Source organism: Nesoenas mayeri (assembly GCF_963082525.1).
Source record: "Nesoenas mayeri genome assembly, chromosome: 1".
In the NCBI taxonomy this organism is placed as follows: domain Eukaryota; kingdom Metazoa; phylum Chordata; class Aves; order Columbiformes; family Columbidae; genus Nesoenas; species Nesoenas mayeri.
The window spans coordinates 177,191,424-177,215,184 of record NC_137541.1 but is presented as its reverse complement, the minus strand read 5'-3'; the positions used below and the strand labels follow the sequence as shown (position 1 = coordinate 177,215,184).

At 36.2% G+C, this 23,761-nt stretch overlaps 1 protein-coding gene across 1 annotated transcript in view; it reads right to left on the bottom strand.

The window, feature by feature from the left end:
• Positions 1 to 23,761, bottom strand: part of DIAPH3 (diaphanous related formin 3) — a gene marked incomplete at its 3' end in the record, with an annotated part of 225,994 nt that overhangs the window by 94,250 nt on the left and 107,983 nt on the right. The window contains exons 21-22 of the mRNA XM_080345569.1: positions 8,507 to 8,746; positions 3,682 to 3,811 (exon numbers count right to left, since the gene is read on the bottom strand). Of these exons, the coding sequence (XP_080201695.1) occupies positions 3,682 to 3,811; positions 8,507 to 8,746 (370 nt within the window). The remainder of the gene's footprint in view (positions 1 to 3,681; positions 3,812 to 8,506; positions 8,747 to 23,761) is intronic.

Sequence of the window (23,761 nt, the reverse complement as noted above, 5' to 3'; positions counted from 1 at the left end):
TGTATACACTGTTACCAGTAAGGTATGTGTAAATTAGAGTCAATTAAATAAAACAGCAGCCTGCATAAATCAATATAAATCATTAGAATACCAGAAAACAAGAAATTAGTAAAGTGGACTAAATTAACAAAATATTTCTTGTCTGGAATGCTAACAGAAAAGCAGGAAAGTCATTATGTGTAAAAGAAGAGACAGCTTCAATTACATGAATCTTCAGGAACTGTCATATCAGTAAGCTCATTAGCTACAATGAAAGTCTCTCCTGCTGATCTAAGAGTACTTAAAAAACAGGATTTGTTATACTTCAAAGCAAAAAGGTATCTTTAATTCATGTACTGTAACAGTGAATTAAGCCTACCTCTAGTATTACAAAAGCAGAAACTAAAACTTCAGCACATAATAGACAAAAAAAAAACCCTCCAGTAAACTACAACTGCATAGGTCACATGTCCCTTGCTGCTTGCTTCTAATAGCTATATTTGAAAAAAATCTATTTTATTCTAATTTGCATATGGTGAATGATTTGTCATTTATAAAGTACTATAAAATACATGTTAGCTGCACAACTTACAGACCTTGTCACTGCCTTTAAAGTTTTGCAAGCTATGTTAGCAGCTTGCTGTACGACAGTTACCGGACAGTATCTAACACAACGAAAGGAGCAAGAATGTTTCTTTTAAAAAGGATAAAAATGAGTTGCTAAACATTGTAATGTTCTAATGTTCAACATTTTAAATCAGAAATAACTTGAGAGTGAAGTTTTAAGAATGAGCTAGTATAAAAAAACCAAAAACAAACAAAAACAAACAAACAAAAAAACAATACCAGGTATGCTACAAATGGGTTGGCTCATACAAATGGGTTGGCTGATACAAGGACAGTCATATCAAGGAAGAATTCTAAAAAAGCATATTTTAAGTAACTTGTTTTAAGCAGCTGGTAGAAGACTCAACAATCACTTGATGGTGATTAAACCAAAACCAATAAATGTATAGTATAGTTCCATTTTTATACAGTATGTCCAACTTAAATTTTTCTGTTAATTTTGATTTATGATTTAAAAGGCACTTGCAAATAACTTTGTCACATATAAAACGTGAAATTATTGTATCTGAAGAAATAAGTGTACAGACAGGAAATAAAAACAGCTCAATAAAAAAAATAGCTTGCAACAAAGGTATGGGAGAAACAAATATTCTTATCAAACTTCATTGATTTATTCTTGGGAATTACTTTTTAGAATTACTTCAGAGAACAAAGTTCAGTGAAACCATGAAGTTAATGGTATTCCACCACCTCTATAAGACCCTAACCTTTGCTAGGATCAAAGGTAGAGAAAAGGATTTAGAAACAAAATACTGGAATAAAATACAATCTATATTGTTCACAGAAAAATCTAACATTATGTTAGTATGATACAAAACCAAAAATGAATGATGTTTCTCCTCACCCAACAACTCAGAGCAACAAAGTAGCATATATGTAAAGAGAACCTTCCTATTAGATGACAGGAAAAACCCAGACTGATGTTCTTCCGTCTGTAATATCAGCAGCCTGTTACCCTTAGACATAACCTTTGGATCCAGCAGTTTTCCAGATTCCCTGAAAGTCTCGCCTGCCTCCAATAAATACAATCCAGGATGAATTATTCTTGTTAAGCACTAAGTACAGTATCTTGGAATAAGCCCTCGATACCCTAAATCTGTTCTAATACACCAGTATTTCTTCTGCAATAAACATATTTGACTAGATGATCATCAAGATAAAAGATTTTTTATGACATCCCCTCTATCACTCTCCCTAGCAGCGGTAACGATGCCCTGCAATATCTGCTGTGTTTCCCAGCTCACTATAGAAACCTCAATATGAACCATTCTTGGTCAAGTTGTCTTCTTCAGCCTATCAGTAAGTTACATCAAGCAAGGTGATTCCATTATGTTGGACATGGCTGATCACAACCACAGATTCACAGATTTTTTTGAACTGACCTTTTGGAAAGCTGAAGTAAAAATATCCACTTCATCAAAAATTTACTGTGCAAAAAATGGTGCACATAAATCAACTTGCTCCATAAAAATTTATTTCTGCAATAGTACAAAAAGTTTTCAAAAAGACCTCATGAGCTGCAGTCTTTGGGATCTGCTGGATTTTCCAAAATTCCAATGCAGGAGGAGTCTTCCAAGACAAAATGGAGTTTTGCAGGTAGGAAACAAGTATAAACAATCACATTGATATACTAATCTGTTAAAGACATCCTAAGCCTTTGTCTTTTTCATACAATAAAATTGAAATGCAAAATAAACCTCATAATACACTGAAATAAATTCTATATATCAACTTGAAAATTTAGTCATTGATTTGCATCCTACAACATACTGAATGAGGTTAAAGATTTATCTAGTCAACAGCAGATATCTAACAGAAAACCACCACCAACAAAACAAAACACAAAAAACCAGAAAGCCTGGACTAACTGATAATTTTACTAGCTACTCTTTCAATGGTCAGTGTTTTATATCTCAGAAGCTTTCCATAAGACAATCAGCAGCTTCATATAAGATGACTGTCTACACTGAAAATAATGGCTTCTAATAATAAACATTTCAGTTCTTCTGGCTGATATACAAAATTCAACCACAATACAGTCAGTAACGAAGTAGTAATAATAATAATTTTTTAAAAAGTCAGTGTCTAGGTAACACTGAAAATAACGCCTAAAATACTAAATTTATACACAGCAGAAACTCCTATTACCAGTACAGTTAGATGAAGGGTTTGACACATCTGACAGCTGCTTAAAAATACTTGAACTTTTAAGTGGCTATAATGCACCAAGTAAAATTGGAAACTTAAAGAACTGTGCCAACAGAAAGCAAACTCTATGCGAGTGACCACTATCTCAAGTTCTCTATCAGACACAGGTTTTGCAAAGCTGTAGTTTGTGGCAGGGAGACTGATTGAGGCATAAGAGTGACACTCTAAAAAGCAATACAGATAAACAGTGACATTCTCCAAACTCACAAGAACTAAGAAATGATTAAGTGAGACAGCCCATGCAATGCTGAGGTGGCATCAATTTCTAACTCCATGGTTAGTCAGTTTAAATTACTTAAGCTGTGATAAAATATGGAGAAGGCACTCTTAATTAAGAAATCAACTGCAATAAGACTGCTGCTGCTTACACTGAAATTTGTCGTATTTTATGCTGCATGATGAAGCCATAAAAAGAAGAATTTGTTTTTCCAGACTTGCAACACTACCGTTGCATGAAAAGTATACAGACAAGGAAGACAAAACTGTTCTGATTCATGTTTAAGAAAATAAAATCAACTAATGGTATGACAGCCTTTCTGAATTAAAAAGCACCAAGTGATAGTACTACATTTAGCACATAAAAAATTGAAAATTGGAAATAAATTAAGATCTAGTAACAGGAAATAACTTTCAAAAGAAACCTATTTTAGACAATGATTCTAGAAGATACTTTAGAAAAAATGTAATGGGAAATCCTGTAGCAAAAAATGGAGAACCAAACAATAAATATCTTCAGAACTACTCACAGCAGCTCAAATTACTGATCTATGATATTAATGTACATTTTAAAAATAACTTCAGTAAAAAATAAGCATCATCTCAAATAGAAGACACTCAGAATCAAAACTTTTAGTGAGTTATACACACCTTTACTAGCTTTATCTAAATGCTGAAAATCCTCGACAAAATTCAGGACATCCTGATAGTTTTCTTCACACACTTCTACAAGAAAATGGAGCAGTGTTGTTTTTTGATCTGCTGATTTCGTATCCTTCAGCTAGAGAGAAAAAAAGAAATGTTAAAACACTGAGATAAAGATTACTTCTGACTATTTTGATAAATATATATTACTAATTATGAAACCAAGAAATGGTACAGCTCTTCTAAAGAAAACCTTAACAGGCTGTTTAATTTCCACCCTTGCTAAAAACTTTGACTTCCAAAATTCTTAAGCTCAAACTCTTCTTACTGAGCCCTTTATATACACAAAATTATTTTAAGCTCGGCCATTTTAAAACTTGCAGCTACTTGTGTAAAAACACTAACATTTGACAATTGGCAAACAGTTACAGGTTTCTGTTACAGTGTCTTGTTAGAATCAGTCTTTAAACTGCCTGAGATATTTTCAGAAATAGGAAATGACATCTTATATTGAAGTGCTTTCTCATTACTTAAAAACTAGCTCTGCACAAAACCATTTAACAGAAAAGTACACATGTACATAGGCACATACAAAGCATGCACACATACTGAGGGGCTATCACAATCACACACGAAATTGTACATGTGAATATTGGGGGAAAAATCTTTAGTTGCAGTTTTACTAGCACTGAACAAGTAGAAAACTCCAGTTAGTTTGTTTCAACTTCAAGACTCTTCTTTAGATCAGCTACTGTGAAAAACACAAGTGATCAGCAGTTCTCAGTGGTGTAAGAGTAGCTACAACAAGGCATAAAGGAAAAGTTATAATACCTCCCTTTCCAAAGAGGGTTCAAAACCAGAAACAGAGCTACATGAGGATTACTTCTGAATAAGGAAGATCGAACCAAATTTAAATATACATACACATTTATTTATTTTTATAGAAATTACCACAGTTTTTCCCATGGTTGCAAGTTTCTTACAAAGATATTTTTTCATACTTCTTCCTCAGAGATCACTTGTAGGGCATTTTATTGATCTGATTTAAAAATCAGAGTATATTATTTCCTTTTTTTCATACTGTATGTAAATTAAGATAGAGAACTTTGGATGGTTGTTATCATTGGGGTTATTTCATACTTCACTGTAAAAAGTCAGTGATTATTTTCAAAGATCAAAATGATACTACTTTAATAAATATGATGATATACTCTTCCAGAATGTACAAGTTTTCCTTCAGACAACTGTATTAATAATAAAGTGAGACATTATTTTCAAAATAAACAGAAAATAAACAAAAAAATATATTCTAGGATCATTACTGCATGCAGTGTTCTAGGTTCCTTCTACTGTACTGGGAATCTCAGTGAGGAATGTCTCAATAACTGAAACATCACACAAAATTTCTGCAATGTGACACTGCTTAAAATACATGTAGTTAACAAAAGTTAGTTTTAAAAACAAACCAGTGTTATAAGCATTCAGATAATTTTAATATATCAGTATTTAATACATGATTGAGTATTAGCATAACAATATCATATCTCTCTTCTGAGAATATGCACGTATGTTCTCTGATGCAGAACAACTATTACAATTCAATCCTATGTGATGCAGGTAGGGGACAAGGTATGGAATAGTCTTCTGTAAAGTGGACAGTCCATATAGTACCCTACGCATAGTTGGGCACCAATGAAGAAGAGCAGATAAACTGTATATTCTTCAAATACTACATAAACCATCTTTGAAGAACAGAAGACACCGCAAATTTCTTAAGTTCTCAGAACCTCTACTGAAAACTGCTGTGCAGACAACTAAGCAGTCTGCAATTTGCAGCTTTGTATTTTTGGGCCTTGAAGGAATATTGCTTTTGGTGGTGGGTTTTTTTCTAGTTTAATAATAATATTTTTACTACTTGAAAAAGTTTATTATTCTCAGAACAGAGGAGATTAAGCATTAAGCAAGACAATACACATAGTTAGGAAAATCTCCAAAATTGCACATACATAGTTTTACCTCTGTGTTTCCAGACAAAGTGAGCTGTCTGTGTAAGACACAGTTTCATAACCAGTGAAGGCCTGGGGCTTCCTAAATGAGGCCACAATTGGATGAGGTAAATTAGGAACTGGCGACTAGTACCCTGATACACACAGGAGAGTAAACGCAAACTTGACCTGATTCTCTCTGAAAATCTATCAAGCTCCAAAAGAACAAGTAGTTGACTGTAGATCACACTTTTCCTGGGATATCTAGAGGCAGAGATCTGAATTTTTACAGACAATCTCTAACGCAGACATAACTGCTCTGCCTCCCAGCACAATCTATAATAGTTGGTATTTCTTTCCTAATCATAGAATGTTTTTTGGCTTGGAAGAGACCTTTAAAGACCAGCTAGTCCAACCTTTTTGCCAGGGGTGGGGATATCACTGTACTCATATCCAACAACAATGAAGGTGACATTATTTTCTCCCTAGAAAGGTTTTTAAGCACCATGGTCTGGTATTTATAAACTAGCATGAAGTGATGCTAAACCAAATATATACATATGAAATCTTTGTCATTGGAATTTCATTTTTTTACTTGCACATTTCTTACACGAATGGAACATACTGAGTACAAAACTGAATGACATCCTGAAAGGAGTAAACTAGTATCACCGCATCTAATCACATAGCATGATGCAATGTCAAAATTACACTGTACTAAGCATTTTAATAATAGGGAGTAAATTGCCTTTTTTGGTCCTTAAAGCTTTCTATCTACTTCACCCACAGACTATTGGTAGTGATGAGCGTTTCTCTTGAGCAAGTTAGACAAGATGAATACTGACATTCCTTCCCACCTGAATTGTTCCATGATTCTAAGAAACATGCACTCACTTCCCAACTAGTTAACTAAACACCTTGTTCAAAATATTCTGTATTTTAGCTCTTAATTTGGCCTCATGGAGACTCTTGGAAAATTATTAGTACACTTGAATTTCAAAAACTTCCTATAGTCTTCTTCACTATCAAGTTCTTAACTATTTTTCAGGTAGAAAGCTTGCTTAACTTCTAAGCAAACTTGTTTTGTTACAAGCAAAGACAATTATTCCATCTCCTGCCCTAGCTACATAGAAAACAAATGTTCAAATGACTGCTTTATAATAAATTAATAACAAAAGGACACTGCCATGTCCTCCTCATGTTACTCTCATTTCTTTTCTAAACTAAATACACCCATATTCTTTTTTCTCACTTTAGAAGTATTACATGTTACTATCAGCTGGATTCTCACCAGTCTATATGTTTTCTGCAGTAATTCAGGCAAGACTTCACTTGTCAGACCCTTATCAGCACCAAATAACCAGTAGATAATCACCATCGTTATAATACATATAAGGTCCACTAAAAAGAGATTCTTTTTTTTCCTTTCCAACAGAATGTTGTAACCTCCTCTAAAGCTAAATAACCTGTAAGTATGCAAATCTAAGCAACTATGAGATCCCAGATTATCAGAGCCTTGTAGAGTTAGCCAGGACTTATAGCCTGGTTTAATTATCTGTGTATGTCAGTTTCCTTTCCTATGTGTAGTACTTCATAGTAGTCTTCAAAATTTTCATCTTCTAGATCTTAAATTATGTCTCCAAGATTTTTTTTTAATTTTGATCCTATTCTGCAAAGTGCCTGTAACGATTACCTTCATATCGTTTTCATAAATATATTGCTTTTTGTGTTGCTTTGTGAATTAAAAATAGAGAGAATATAACCAGACCTTGTGAAATCATACATAAGAAATAAATGTACCTAATGGGAGAGAAAATCATTAGTATCTTTCTTCTGAATATGTTTCTCAACAAATTGTACATTTAACTCAATAACTTCACCAATGCTATTTTTCTCTAGGTGGCTAAAGCATGCTTAAATGTTTACTTTAGAACAGGGAAGGTATAGCTTATTGTCTATGAATATTTAAGTTACAGGTATTGCATTAAAAACTCGAGAACCATTGTGAAAGAATTCTTCTGAAACATGGCAGAGTAAAGGTGATTATTTTAAAGAATATAAATCTAACATATTGTATTTTCTCCATTGTGTAAAAAGATAAAGAAGCTGAGAGAAGACAAAGAGCACACACAAACTTCCAAATAATTCCTTTCTCATAAGGACTATTATACACATGTAATCTGTGAAGATTTTGCAGTGACCTTCCAGAGGGTACAGGAAAAAAAAAAAACACAACGCTAAACAAAGGGAAGGCAATTAGGATAACAATCAATTATAATTTAACACTCAGGAAAGTATAGGTGTCTTTTTGTATATACCTCATATAAAAGTAAAAATGTAAGAATTAGAAGAAACAGGACACTGATGAAACTGAGCAGGAACAAAAGAGAATAAGATAAGGAGAAAATGTATGTAAAAGGGAAAACAAAACTGTATTAAAACAGATTAAAATGTGACAGTCTTAGTAGAACTTGGACATGTAAGACTACAAAACCACTATGATCACAGTGTTATGGTCCTTCCATAACCATATTTAGATGGTTTCTTTGGGTGTTCTTTTTGTTTTGTTTTGTTTTGTTTTATTTTGGTTTGGTTTTTGTTGTTGGGTTTGGTTTTTAATTATTATTATTCCCTCAATATGGCATCTGCTAAAAGTTTAAACGCATGCCAGTCTCAAGATGACTGTACACAGATTAGCTGTATTGTTCAAACCATCAACTAATGCTAAGAATTACAAAACCAAAAAAAAACTGCAGGAAAAACATCAAAACCATATACTTAAGTAGCATAATATAAACAAATAAAAAAGTGAATGCAATGCTCAACATGAACCTTTCAAAACTCACTTTACATAGGGAGCTGAGATTATATCCAAAGGTCTGTGCATTCCGAGAACCTGCATTCATGTAGTTTCCCATTAACAGTACTAGTTCCAGCAGCTTGCTAAAGCTTTTACTCTTCTTTATCTCTTCACAGGCAGCACTGACAGCCATGATGTCAGGTCTGATGTTGTTCACCTGCTCCTCAAACTGAAGCTTAAAAAGAATAGCACTGAGCCGTGGCTGTAGTCTCTTCACGTTGCTCATCTGATTGAAAAGAAAATAGGAGATTTCCTTTAAAATTCATGCTACACTTCGGCACTGTACAAATGCTTACAATCTGTAATGATTTATTGGTGTGACAGGCTTGAAAAAGCAATATATCTGCTATAACTGATAGCAAATGAACGAATGAATGAGAGACACTTGGGTAAGCAACTGAAATCCCATCTTGTGGTTAATATGAACTGTCCCCATCCTTTCCCAATAACTAGTATGTGTAAGCAATAGAAGATAAAGTGTCATCATATATCACATCTGTCAACTCATATACCAAATCCTATAGAACTAATCCAAGTTTATAACCCAGTAGTTGCAAAGTAATGAAAGTAGTTCACAAATTTTGTATAACTCTGGATGTACCAAAACAAGGCAAATCTAATTTACTGGTGCGAATATTTAACAGCTGATTTCAATAAGAGCTTACTATAAACTTGCATGAAAATAACAGTTTTGAAAAATCTCACCTATGAAACACTTAATATAGTGTACATTAATATATAGCTTATTCATAGCCCACTATAGTCCTGGACCTCATACAGTAATTTAGGCATAGTAGAATACTCCCAGGAAAACAGTAGCCTCTGTAGATCATAAGCTGAAGACTTGGCTTTTTCCATGGTTTACTGGTCAGGGATTTTCAACAGAAGTTTCAATCTTCCCATGTAACTTAGGTCACTGATTTCCCATCCCAGAGATACTTTGCACATTATTTATTATACCCAAACAACAGGACTCAAGATTTTATTGCTTCTTTAAATCAAGGAACATCAAATGCATTCAATAAATTAAACTCCTCCACCTCCCAAGTTTCCAATGTACTATTTATCCTTCTAACTCTGTCACAGAAATCTTCTAACATTTTTTAGGTTTGGCATCACATACAATCCCAGAAGCTTTCAGTGTTCCATTCTTGCTTGTCTTCTCCCTACCAGGCATAATATGTTCCTTGTTTTTCCCTTCTTCCACAGCAGAAATCATGTTTTTGGGTTTTTTTCCTCCCTGCTCTGTGGTTCTGTTTGCATGTGAGAAACACTAGTCTGAAATTCTTCCATGATCTTATTCCTTCACTTTTCCCCATCCCTGTTTTCTCATCAATTTGATTGATTCACAAAGATCATCTTCCCCATACTTTTATCCTTCCTTCTCAAAGCAAGGTTCAAGCCAATAATACTTTGACAATTCCTGAAATCCTAAACTAGGGGGGGTTTGTTGTTTGTTTGTGTTTGTTTGTCTGTTCTCTTTTTAATAAAAAACCCATATGTTATGGTTTCCAGCTATCAGTACTTCTCAATGCAAGAAAGGAAGCAATAATATTGACATTTATCCTACAAATTCATAGGCTTCACATAGTGGCCTTAAAAGTTTGGCTTTAAATTAGAAGTATCCCACTTCAAACCACAGTGATACCTAAGGTTTTACAGAGTATTTCTCAGCAGGTATCTAGTCTATCAATGTGAAAACAGCCCTGACAGTGCAATGTTCACAAGTTGTTTGGTGCTGATTATCCCACAATAGACTCAGTGAAAAGGATAATGGCGACACTCTTCATCCATTTCAGTGTGAAGTCAAACAAGTTTTCCTAAACTGATAATGAAGGCTGCCTAGTCCAACGGGTTTGATACAGAAGCAGAAGAGGATGGAATTTACAGTCTGTTTTATTGGTTTTATTGTGACAGTAGGAGAAAATAAAATCGAGTAGAGTTAACATGGTATGCTACTCAGCCACTTCTGCAATGCCAGCTTGCCAGTGTAAACCAATTGAAGTAAACCTTCCATTTGCATTTTAGTTCAGAAGTAAAATAAGCAATCCTTTCCACTAACCACACTTTGGTTTGCCTAACAGAGCAGAACCCATAAACAGGTTGTCTTGCAGATGAATGTAGGTTGAAAAACCAACTCCACTAGGGAGTTGTAGTCCACAGACTGACTCCAGCCTGGTCCTAAAGTAAAACACTAAAATATGTATCGTTTGAACATTAGCTCAGTATTGACTGTATGAAGATATTCTGTACTCATCACACACTAAATAGTATCCAATAGTTTAGTACAATTCTTACTTAAGGGTAAGTAAGAAAGAATAATGGGACTTGAATTTAACTATGACTTTTCACAGTGAAATGGAAATAACTTAAGCCCACCTAAAATGAATATAGTGCTCTACAACTTCACACTTAATTTAGGAATAAATACCTAAAAGAATATTAAGGTACTGGACAGAGGCAAATGTCACAAAGTCAGTCTCTTAGCTGCATCAGGAAGTATCAGTATTAACTCTTTTACCTCAAACAATTTACCTTCTCCATTTATATGTGTACTACAACTTCTCAGCATATTGAGAATATTATTCTTAATGTTTCTTTTTTCTCCGTTCAGGAAAAAAACTGAGACTAGTAAAACATAAAACACCTCAGAAATTATCCAGATTTTTAATATTTGTCCCGACTCAGGTTGCAATAGAGACAATCATTAAAATCAACCCATGGGAACTGACAAAGTGTAAATTACATTGATTTTAAATGGTACCAAACTCAAGAAACAACAGAAGCAGCAAACGATGCATCATTTATTTACTCAGCTTCTCAGACAGGAGGATTCTTGAAACTTAAATGCTTAGGTACTTTAGATCACAAAGATGTGTTGCACAAAGATGAAAGATGCAAAGTTTTTGCCAGAACCAGTTGAATTACAACAAGTTAAGAAGTTCCGTATGTAAGTCTTAAGGATGGATACAGAAATACGTAATCTAAAAAATCATGAACAAAAGCACATGCCAGAAGCACAACAGAAATGCCGCTGTGCTTTTTAATTATTGTTTTTTCAAACACACTGAAATCCTTAGGTCACGTACAACATATGTTGTCGGTACTATTTGTTTACCTGTTTGCTGACTCAGTGATTGAGAAGGGAGGAGATAGAGTTCCCTCAGCAATATATGGCTTTTTTTGTGACATGTAGTCTACAAATATATTCGAACTGTAAAATCCATATACCTTATCACAAGTGATGCTCAGAATTTAAGTGTTGTGATGTTGAGAGGCTTATGTTCATGCCCTGTACTTTTTTATACTCAGCATATAAGCACATGTCTATTTATGTTCTTATACTGGAATCCTGAAAACAGACAATCTGAATAACTGAAAAGGCAAGTTGAAATAGAAAGCTAAAGAGTGAGTGCACTACACACATCAGAGAAGTCAGTGCATGGGTAGGTAACAAACTGTTCTGTTTTTCAAGTAATAGTCCACAAGGATATACTTACTATGTGCAAGTCCAAAAATGGGAATTGACAACTGAGTTGAGCTATCTGGTAGTAGCTCTCACAGCCCTTTATCCACCAGCAAAAAGAGACTTTTCTCTCAAATACAGTATATATCAGAAGGCACCTGCAAGAGTGTGCTATCTGGTAAACTTGTGCTTCCACTGTCTGCTTTGTTGATATCAAGTAAAGGAACAGAAGTTACACTGACATTACATTTTGTTCACTGAATGTGATTCATTCTTGCAGAAAACTCGTAGAGAAAAACACTGCAAGGGTTGTACTTTCACAATACACCTTCCTGAAAGGACCAAGAGTGCCAAGGCTGTCAGACCACCTGGAAGTGTTCCAATCCAAAAAATAAAATATCAGTTCCAGCCAAGGCAACTAAAAGAGTAAACTGGAAGGGCATAGTTACCTGTGAAAAATGTATGGGTTTTCATCACTGCAGCATCTGTGAACTCCACAGACCACACAAGTAAAAAGTGTTATGTTTCTGACGGCATTATGTCCAACAAGGATGGACCGGCAAGGCCCGTCTGCAGATCTCAGAAATAGGGGTATTCCTTTTGAATACTCCAGAAGTCACCTGTTTTATGAAATAATCCATATTGCCAATGGGGACCACAACACAGCTGTGAAAACAATCCCAAGTTTACAGTCTTCATACTGAAATTCACAGATAGGTATGTTCTACTATGAAAAGAAAGGTGATTTTTTTTTTCTTATCCAAAAAAATACAATTAGATTTAGTAACATCCTGATCAGAATGGAAGGCAGAGACAGCTTTTGTTTATCCAAGTTGAATTTGCACAACAGTATTTTCCTAAACAGGAAATACTAAAAAATGGGAGGGTCTGAATTTCCCAAATTCTTCTATTTTCAGCAGACCTAACAGATGTCAGAAAAGCTATTTTCATTAAAAGGTACATATGGAGCAGACGCCACTAGACTGAAAAGCTTTCCTCACGGGAAACCAAGTCAAGAGTTCAATATAGGTAAAAATCCTCTGTAAAACTTCTAATTCAGACAGGTAGCATAAATATATTTATACCAGAAGTCAAGGGCAGAAGTCATTGAGAAATATAAACTAGAAGAATATAAGACCAAACCAAATGGATAATATGTGGCAAAAATAGTCTTGACATGAAGCGTCACATAACTGAAAGCTGTGGAGGACAGACTGCACATCTTGGTGAGAGTTTCCCAGTTCTACAAGATGATTACAGGAAAAGTAAATTCTAAAGCACTTGGGCTCCATAGGAGCTCCACTGAGCTCTAAAATCTGAAGCTGGAACAGGTGTAATGTCAGCAGAGTCATTTCAAGCTCCAGGGACCTAAGAGGTACAGAGTAGCAGCAAGATTCTTCCAGCAGAGCTGCCCTACATTAGCCAGTCATTTGGATGCTGCACTTTATTTAGGTGGCTAAATTCCAATAAATCCTCGAAGGTGCTGAGAGTCAAAATGGCAGGATCATGTACTGATCATGGTCTTTACTCAAAACAGAAATCTTTTTCTTAAGATGTTCAAATCATAACATGAACATTAGAGGACTGCTTACATTTCTGGTGAAATAAAAGCACCAAGTCAGCTTCAGGACAGAAATTTAAAGGAATCTGCAAAGTGAATTCCTGGAGGCAAAAGCGAGGACTCTTCAGACAAACAACCTTATTGATCTGAAATTGTGTAGAGATATCTGACAGGAAGAAAACCAAGATACTCTATGTGTGTGCCAGAAGAAACAATAACCAACCACTTCCAACCATCTGACTTAACATCAGACAATAATAAGACTTTTTTAACCTACTGTTTAGATTACCTACCCAAAAGAGTTTCACCAGAACCGAACAAGGATAAAAGTGAGACCTGCTGTTACTGAATCTTTTAGAGGAACATTTCTCTATGATTCAGCATCACAATCTTTCAGTGATACAGACAATTCAACCAAATGGTAACAGCAAACACTCAGATCAGTGCAGATCATGATGGTCAGTTTTAGAAGATATGTCTGGAGCCTGGTTCTCCTCCCTATACAGGTCCAAGCTTTGAAAGACACCAACAGTAGAAGAATTAAGGATATTATCCCCCTAAACAACATAAGTAACTTTACTGCAATATGAAATGAAGATTTTTTTAACTGTCAAAGTTATAGCAGAAAGTTAATCTTTGGCAAAACTCCTGGAAAGGCTGGAATTACTGATAGAGAACACTGACAAGGCAGAGCAGCAGATACGCGTGACTTATAGAAAACAACAGAAGAAGTAAAGGTTCATAGGCAGAAATTAACACAATCAAAATATCTCACAACACAGATGCACCTCACCATTTCAGGATTTTAAATAAACTGAAATGTCCTGGGGTGTGGCTGTGTCCAAGCATTGAGGATCAGGAAAGGCAGAGTACACCCCAACAGATATAGTGATAGTATGATACTTCCCAGACAACAACGAAAAACCTTAATATATTCTGAGTTATCCTCAATGAGGACACACAGTTGAAACCATCAGCTGAATATGGAATTGATCATTTTAAGTGTCTGCTGAATTATTTAAGACAAACTAGCCTTCATCAAGCCTCACTCTAATCTTCAATTTACTCTAGTGAAATCTTTTGCTTTGGTACAAGCTCATTAAAACACATCCATCATGAAGAAGCTGTGAAGCCATGTGAGGATTGCTTGCCAAATTCTATTTGGGTTTGCTTTCACTGTATTTCACAAGGTTTGGACACTAATTATTTCTGAAACAATATTTCATAATTCCCTCAGTTTTATCTTGGAGTAAATAAAAGTGATCAAGGAAAAATCTGTTTCTTTTTCTTTCACTCCTGGACAATATGGGGACCTATTTCCAAATACCTCAAGTTTTAAGAAAATAAATAAAGCAGGAGCTATCTTATCACATGGGGCTCTTGAGACACTATTCTCAGCTGTGAGACTGCTAATTCAGTTGCCTACAACCAAGGTCAAATGTCCACTAATAGCATCCTGGCAAGCACTAGCAACTTTTTACATTAAAATTGTTTATAAAAACCATCAAAATTATTATTTGCAAAAAAACCCTGAATTGTACTTACGGATTTAAAACAATATTACCAAATTAAATATATCTAGGACTATCTCACACCTCTAAGCATTACAGACATGGAAGAGTTTACATGCTTATTACTGGATTCAGCTCCCTCAATGCAGCATAACCAAACGAGAAGTACTTTTGGGAACAGCTCCTGGTGCAACAGGTTGTTAATGTATGTTGGCATGGATAAGCCTGAAGCCTTAATACGATTGTGTGTGCAAGAGAATGGGGAGAGGTGGATGTGTGCTGCTGGGGAGCTGGTGAGGAACTATAGTTACACAACATTCTTAGCTGGAGCAGAAAGAAAGCCTACACAACAACCTGCAACTCTCTAAAGAATCAATTATTTTTCTAGTATTCTGACACTCATGTATATAAACTGTACCCCAAAATAACTTGGGGAGTGTGGGGCCAAAGACCTGGAGGCACCCGATACGGGACCAAACATTGCAATGTACCTCTGTTCCTCCAAAAGCATCCTGATATGTCAGGCCTGAGAGGTGCAGGGATGCCTGGTAGACATCCAAGTTCTAAACAGCTGGAATATGCTCGTAGCCAGCTTTCCTATGATGTGCTGCTCTGTCTTCCTCATCACAGTATCACAGTATGTTTGGGATTGGAAGGGACCTCAAAAGATCATCCAGTCCAATTCCCCTGCTGGAGCAGGAACGCCTAGGTGAGGTTGCACAGGAACATGTCCAGGTGGGTCTTGAATATCTTCAGCGAAGGAGACTCCACAACCCCCCTGGGTAGCCTGTTCCAGTGCTCTGGCACCCTTACTGAGAAGAAGTTTTTTCTCAAATTTAAGTGGAACCTCTTGTGTTCCAGCTTGATCCCATTACCCCTTGTCCTATCATTGTTTGCCACCGAGAAGAGCCTGGCTCCATCCTCGTGGCACTCACCCTTTATATATTTATAAACATTAATAAGGTCACCCCTCAGTCTCCTCTTCTCCAAACTAAAGAGACCCAGCTCCCTCAGCCTTTCTTCATAATGGGAGGTGCTCCACTCCCTTTATCATCTTTGGTGCCTTACGCTGGACCCTCTCCAGCAGTTCCCTGTCCTTCTTGAACTGAGGGGCCCAGAACTGGACACAATATTCCAGATGGGGTCTCACCAGGGCAGAGTAGAGGGGAAGGAGGACCTCTTTCGATCTACTAACCACCCCCCTTCTAATACACCCCAGGATGCCATTGGCCTTCCTGGCCACAAGGGCACAGTGCTGGCTCATGGTCATCCTGTTGTCCACCAGGACCCCCAGATCCCTTTCCCCTGCACTGCTCTCTAATATGTAATTTCCCAACCTATACTGGAACCTGGGGTTGTTCCTGCCCAGATGCAGGACTTTACACTTTCCCTTGTTAAATTTCATCAGGTTATTCCCCGCCCAACTCTCCAGCCTGCCCAGGTCCCGCTGGATGGCAGCACAGCCTTCTGGTGTGTCAGACACTCCCCCCAGCTTAGTGTCATCAGCAAACTTGCTGATGGTACACACAATTCCCTTGTCCAAATCACTAATGAATATATTGAATAATATTGGCCCCAGTACTGACCCCTGAGGCACTCCACTAGATACTGGCCTCCAACCAGACTCTGCACCATTGACTACTTTTCTCTGGCTTCTCTCCTTAAGCCAGTTTGCAACCCACCTCACTACTCTATTGTCTAGACCACACCTCTTCAACTTAGCTGTGAGGATGCTGTGGGAGACTGTGTCAAAGGCTTTACTGAAGTCAAGGTAGACCACATCCACCTCTCTGCCATCATCCATCCACCTTGTTACATTCTCATAAAAGGCTATGAGGTTGGTCAAGCATGACTTACCCTTGGTAAAGCCATGCTGACTGCCCCTAATAACCCTCTTATCCTTGATACGCCCTGAGATGGCACCAAGGATAAGCCGTTCCATTACTTTCCCAGGGACAGAGGTGAGGCTGACCGGTGTATAATCACCCAGGTCCTCCCTCCTGCCCTTTTTGATGACAATAAAGGGAAGATGTGCTTTGTAACCATTATAACTTGACTTAAAAAACCTATCTGACTCTGTCTTGTTCTTGAGTCCTCAACTATCTGACTGGATTCTCAGCTCATTCAGCTCTTGCTGTCTCACAAACTGTGCTCAGAAATTGTTTGGCAAAGCACAGTTCTGCACAGGCCCAAAGCATACCCATGTCTACTAACAAATTAGCACTATGGACAATTGCAGTTTCATGTCCAAAAAGACACTTTTTGTCAATTAATACAGACACAGCCTTAAAATGTCACTTAGTGGTTTACCATCCCCACAGCTGTTAAAAATAGTGGGATACAAGACGATCCAGAAAGTTGTTTTCGAAATATTAATTAATATTCAAAACCAACATAAAAATGATGAGAACTGAATTTGGACTTTTTTGTCACTATTATTATCTGAATTATTTTAGTACAAAAAAAGGAAAGGCCACCAAGGACATGAAGAACTGCATACACGAAGCAACACTTATAGATCAAAAAGAATGAAGGATCTCAGGGCCTCATACAAAATGCAAAAGCTATGCAGATTCTCTGAATCATCACCTGCAACAAGCTATTTTAATCAACCATTATTTTGTTTCCTCTTAAATACAAATATATCAAAGAGTATGAAAAAAATCCACCCACCATTTGCCTCAAGCATTTTCAGCATAAAACAGCAATGAAGACAAACTCAGAAAATCTTCATAATTCCAGAATTTCTCTCTTTTTTTTTTTAATCTAAAATTGTAGCTTGTGTGGACAAAACCTGAGATAAGCACAACTCAAAAACCAGGATATTATTCTGTGTTACTGATTCCTTACCATTAATCCTCTAATAAAATCTCCCTTACCAGGTTGAGATTAATTTCCAGGTGGCTTGCTTAGTAAAGGTAGAGATCAGATAATCATGCTATGACCTGGGCTGTCACTGTGATTTGTGATACGATATCCTAGGTGCAAAATGTTTATTTTCATCAGAAAGGTATTCTTAAAATATGCAATCAAGTAGTCACATCATACTAATGGCAATGTTTATATGCCATAAGCTATCTGAAGCAATACTGTGGACGTTTCGGTTAGTGTACATCTGGAATAAGCTGGGAATCATTCTGCACTTCATTTTGCTTTCCTATGGGAGAATCAGATATTTATGTCACCTAAAAAAGCTGCTGGCTCAAAAAGATGTCTGATTACAGCCTCTTATAGTCTATCTAGTTGGCTAATTCCATTGTTTTGTTATTCTGACTATTAGAAAAATATTCCCATTATCTCATCTGTATCTTTTTTGTCAGAAGTATAAGCCTACTACATACTGCCATATCATCCATCAGTATTTAGGATAAATTATTCTTTCCTTTTTCCATTTTTCCTACACATATTCTTGGTCTTAAGTTAAAGAACTTACAAACAATATTTCTTCCTATCACATGTTCCTATAGCTATCATCATTAGTCATCTCTGGAGTCTCTGTTTTGGTCCACACATTTATAACTGATGTACTAAACACATTTAAAAAAAAGTAATATTCTAGCTGGGACTTCAGCAGTGGTGAACAGAGGAAAATTCAGAAGTTCTACAGGCTATGTTTGTACTTCTACATTTCAGTTTCATGTGCATTTGTTGGCTGCAAAATAATGGCACAACTGATTCATGTCTGACTGACGATCCACTACAATCCACTGTTCTTTATCAGAACTGCTCTGCTAACCGCAGACTTCAACTCTACAATCACTGCCATTTAAATATAGAGTCACCGATGTTTCAAAATTATTTTGCACTCTCATTAAGCAACCTGTACTTGTTAAAAAATCTTTAGTAAAAAGAGGTACCCAGCAAAAAAAGGAAATTATTCAAGGGTCAGTTACAAAAGAGCAATGTAACATGAGGATGGTTACTGGAAACTGAATTATGATGCTTCTGACACAAAAAACCCCACCATAGTATTTCCAACCATCCCCTGCAAAAAGTATAGTTTGAAATGTAAATTACGAGAACATATCTGAAACAATTAGGAGGTACATTTCTCATTCTCCTGTTCTTTCAAACACCATATTTACTCCACAAATAAAAAAGAGAGTTGTTTGTCAACAAGTTCTTTTTCAAGTGCATGTTCCTTGCTGAACAGACTTTTAGAAGTGCGTAAAAAGAGTTCAACGTCTTCTTTTTCTCAGTGGCACTTCCTGTCTGCAGGACAGACATTCACAAAAGCCCTTTACACTCTGGCTACATCATTAGGTTAATGTGATTTTTTTCCTGTTTTATCATTCTTAACCAGAAATATTAAGGTTCGTATGAATAGAAATGTAAGCATGCAAAATACACAGCAGCATAACAGTCAACAGAATGAGCTGTGTTTCTTCTCAGGACACCATTCCCAGCAGGTTGCAGTGGCAAGTTGAACATGAGCCAACAGTGTGACCTGGCAGCCAAGAGGGCCAACCATGTCCTGGGGTGCATGAAGCACAGCATTGCCAGCCAGGCAAGGGAGGTGACTGTCCCGCTCTGCTCTGCACCGGTGCAGCCTCACCTGGAGCACTGTGTGCAGTTCTGGGCACCACAGGATAAAAAGGACAAACTGTTAGAGTGTGTCAAGAGGAGAGAGAACAAGATGGTGAAAAGTCTTGAGGGCAAGACTTATGAGGAGCATCTGAAGTCACTTCGGCTGATCAACCTAGAGAAGGCTGAGGGGTGACGTCAACACAGCCTACAGCTTCCTCTAGGGGGAAATTGTAGGCCAGGGCAAACTGGCCAAGATTTTCAAGAAGCTGAAGTAAGGAGATTTTGAGATAAAGACAACCTCATGGCAACTGATGACTTGTGACCATACAAAAGATCTGTCAAAAAAACCCTTGCTGTCGTCGATCAAGAACCACCACAGAGACATAATACAGAATTGAGAGGGTACCTTGTCCGCTGTGCTGCACATCAGCGACCCTGGCCAGACTGCGTGGACACGCACATGGCGCTGCTCAGAAAAATGTGGGTATGACAGCGCAAGTGAATTAAATCTATAACAGGCTGAGCAGGTAGAAATCAATTTACATCAAAATTGTGCAAGTGAAAAAAAAAAATCACTCTTGCTTCTCTGTAAGACCTCACATATAGTTTTTTCTCCATGTTCATTTTTCCATGCAAGTTTAAAACTTAAAAGCTTTGGGTTACTGTAAACTTCTCTTTTGTATTTATCCTTCAACTTAGAAGAAAATTCAGAAAGTCTACTTCAAACAAGCAAGTAATAAGATGCCCTTATCTGTTGCTTCATGACCCTTACAATTTTAATATCTCAGAAAAAAAAAAAAACTCACACTCAGATCTAATTAATACAAATGAACAAAGATAGGAGTTAATCTTTAGTACTTGAATATTTTACATTCAAAAAGAACTAACAAATGTTGACTCACACATATCTATTCTAGGTTTATTAAAAACAATTACAATAAAGAATGGTTTCTTTCTCAGCTCTCCAGCAGTCTTTCAAATAAGGACATCCTATTTATTTTCTCACACTATATTTCTTAAAAGGCTGTAAACTTGCTTGTCTGAAATTAATACCACTGTATTACTGGATCATTCTTAATTAACCTGTATTTGAGTAACTGATCTCCACTACTTCTTTTTGTTCTTATTTTTTATAAGTTCTACACAACTATTAACCATAACTCAGAATAGCATTTAACTTGGACTTCCTATCTATTTACAAGATAGTCTGTCATTTAAAAGGGTTCATAAGAGTTCTTGTTGAAAAACTACTCTATAGTCACATTTCCCAATAAACCAGCCCATCTAGAAACTTTTAGTTTCTGTTTTCTTCAACATACCTATATTTTTCTTCTATTTTGTCATCTATAAGTTATTTTCCTGTGAAACTGAATTGCACCTCCACGGTCCAAATCTGTTTATTTTAACTATTCTTTATACTTAAAATTACCCATGGTGGAGTGTCTCCTTTTAAGTTTCTCTCAAAAGGATATCTAAACGAACATTATTTTTCTGAAGTTATCAGAATCTTCACTTGGCAGCCAAAAGGGGGCTTTAGATGTCCTAAGCAAGAGATAAGAAAAGCAAGGCTGTCCCCAGGTGAGTCAACAGTGGACTCATGCCAGAACACTGTCAGTGCCTGGAGTACAAAGGAAAAACATACTCTAATGGAGCGGAACTGAAGCAATGTTAGATGTTAGCTTAGCTCACACAGCCAGAGAAGGGCTCTGCTGCTCCTGGAAAGCCACACAAGAGGAAAACAAAACAAACCCACAAACAAATAGAAGCTCCACCACAATAAAGAAATAAACACACAGCTAAAACAGATATGCATATTGGTTTCTCTCTCAGCTGTAACTGGACCCATGTTGCATAGTCACCAATGCTTAAGACAGACACTGTGCTGTGCCACCCAGACAAAACTCTTGAAGTCAAAAGGAAGCTGAAACTTGAGATGACCAAATAATAGCTAGCGGAGGGGACAATATAACTAGGGGCAAGTAAATATGAAACACTCTTCAATTTCTGGCAGGAAACTGTCCAGTATTTCACAGAACTAGGAGAAAAAAACTGAGGCAATGAGGCTGTAAGGGCTTTAGTATAAGGACACAAGAACAGCGCTGATAAATACACTGAGGGCTGTAGGCCTCGGTCTTTGAAATAAGTGATTGAGAATTCCACACACAGACAGGACCACTTGTTTGTACAATGCAATTTTGAAAGAGACCAGCCTTTAAAGAATTTCACACAATCAAGATAAGGAACTTTTACCAGCTGAAGAGTAAGGGAGAGAAGGAAATTTAAATTAAAAGAAAAAAGGCAGAAAATTTGTTTACATGTGGAAGATGGAAGGACAAAAACCAGCAATGAGCTCATCATCAACAGTGGAATACAAGGAAAATACAAACTGTCAGTGCTGTAACAGGAATAAAGACAGGTAATAACATCATTAAACTTATATTTGGATAAGAGTCCTTGGATAGATTGATACAGTAGAGTGAATGTCTAAATGAAAGGTGAGATGTATTCTAAAGAATATGCAATTGACCAAGTTTTGAAGTAAAAAATTCAGAGAGAAAAAAGTTACTGCAAACATGAATGGAGATAACAGTATTTGGTGTTTCTGCTTGTCCAAAAAATTAAGGAGATAAAGGTAATTATCTGGCAAAGACAGACAAACTCTTTGTAATAAGAAAAAATAACTAAAATTTTTAAATCTGCCTGACAACAAAAATCTATGATCATCAAAAAAGGGAAGATGACAAAAAGTAAAAGAAAAGCAACTGCTATACTAATCAATGATCATAAGTGTTGTCTATTAGGTATTTCAGACAGAAAAATACTGCAGGTGGTTAAAGCATGAGACGTGTCCTACAGAAAATTTCCTCCTGAATCTTTATCATACAAAAGAATTACCTTACACTGCTTTAACAGTGCAGGAAATTTCTTGATACACTTGCCTAATCCTCTTTTACAAACTTTTTGCAAAAAAATATATAGCATAGTTTAGTGCAAAAAGTGCACTCAGGTAAATATTATTTCTTTACCTAATATACTTTCAGAAATGCCAGACACAAAGAGCTACAATAAAAAAGGCTTTATTTTAATAAAGATTTCCAAAGTCCAGTTAGTTATTCCAGAAATCTCATTTGTTATTTAGTAAAAATATTATCTTAAACTGGAATAAATCAGCGTTTAGTTCATACCTTTTATTTTTCTTTTAAAAAACAGATCCTAAACTATTGCTTGACATCCCAACATTTCTTGTTTCTGTGATTCCAACTCTCCTTTCACTAGAACACTCAAAAAACTTGCAAGATGCATAACATCAGTTTAATTATCGTATTCTGACAATATTCAAGACCTCACCAGTGGTTTCTGGTTCACTCCTTGTCTGCGAGGAGGAAGGAATCACAGATTGGAAAAGGAATGCAAGAGTGTTCTCCAGTGTTTTGTCATCTTGTTCATGAGGCAGAATGATATTTAATTGCTATACTTCAAGAACTCAGTTTCTTCTTTACCACATGAATTTTAGCAAAAATAGTTCATTATTTCAGCACTTTATAATCTCTTATGCAAAAAGACTCAAGGAAATAGGCTATATGGTATACATTAGGTACAATTAAATAGAAGGCTGGATAAAATTATGTAACCACGAAAGTCTTTGGAGAAAGATGTCTGAAATGCAAAGTGTCACTGTTGATGGCAAATGCTTTGGGTTTTTTTTTTCAGGTGAAAGCCAAATATACAGCTGTACTCAGCTGCAAGGCTTGAATGGTGGTACGGCAATAGTTTATCAGTGGAAATCCATTAAACAGGTTACTGCATTTAAAGTATCAGTCATGATTAATAAACCTAACTATTAACTATTATATCAACTTCACTGAAAACAAATGAGATGACATTATTTAATTATCTACTCCTTTATTTGATACAATGACAGAGACTACATCCAAAATTAGAAAATATTCTGTAAATCAATATGTTTTTCTCAGTAGGAAAGAACTACTTGCAGAATAAATCAACGTTGCTAAATGTTTGAAGTCCTAAAGCAACATAATACTTATATCGCCCACCAGAGAAAGGACCAGGAAAAAATATTAAAAAAAAAATGAAAAAAACAAAGAAAACAACCTTCTGTCAACAGTCACCTATGAAGATGATCATCTAGCTGAAACCCCATTCTTAACAGATGGG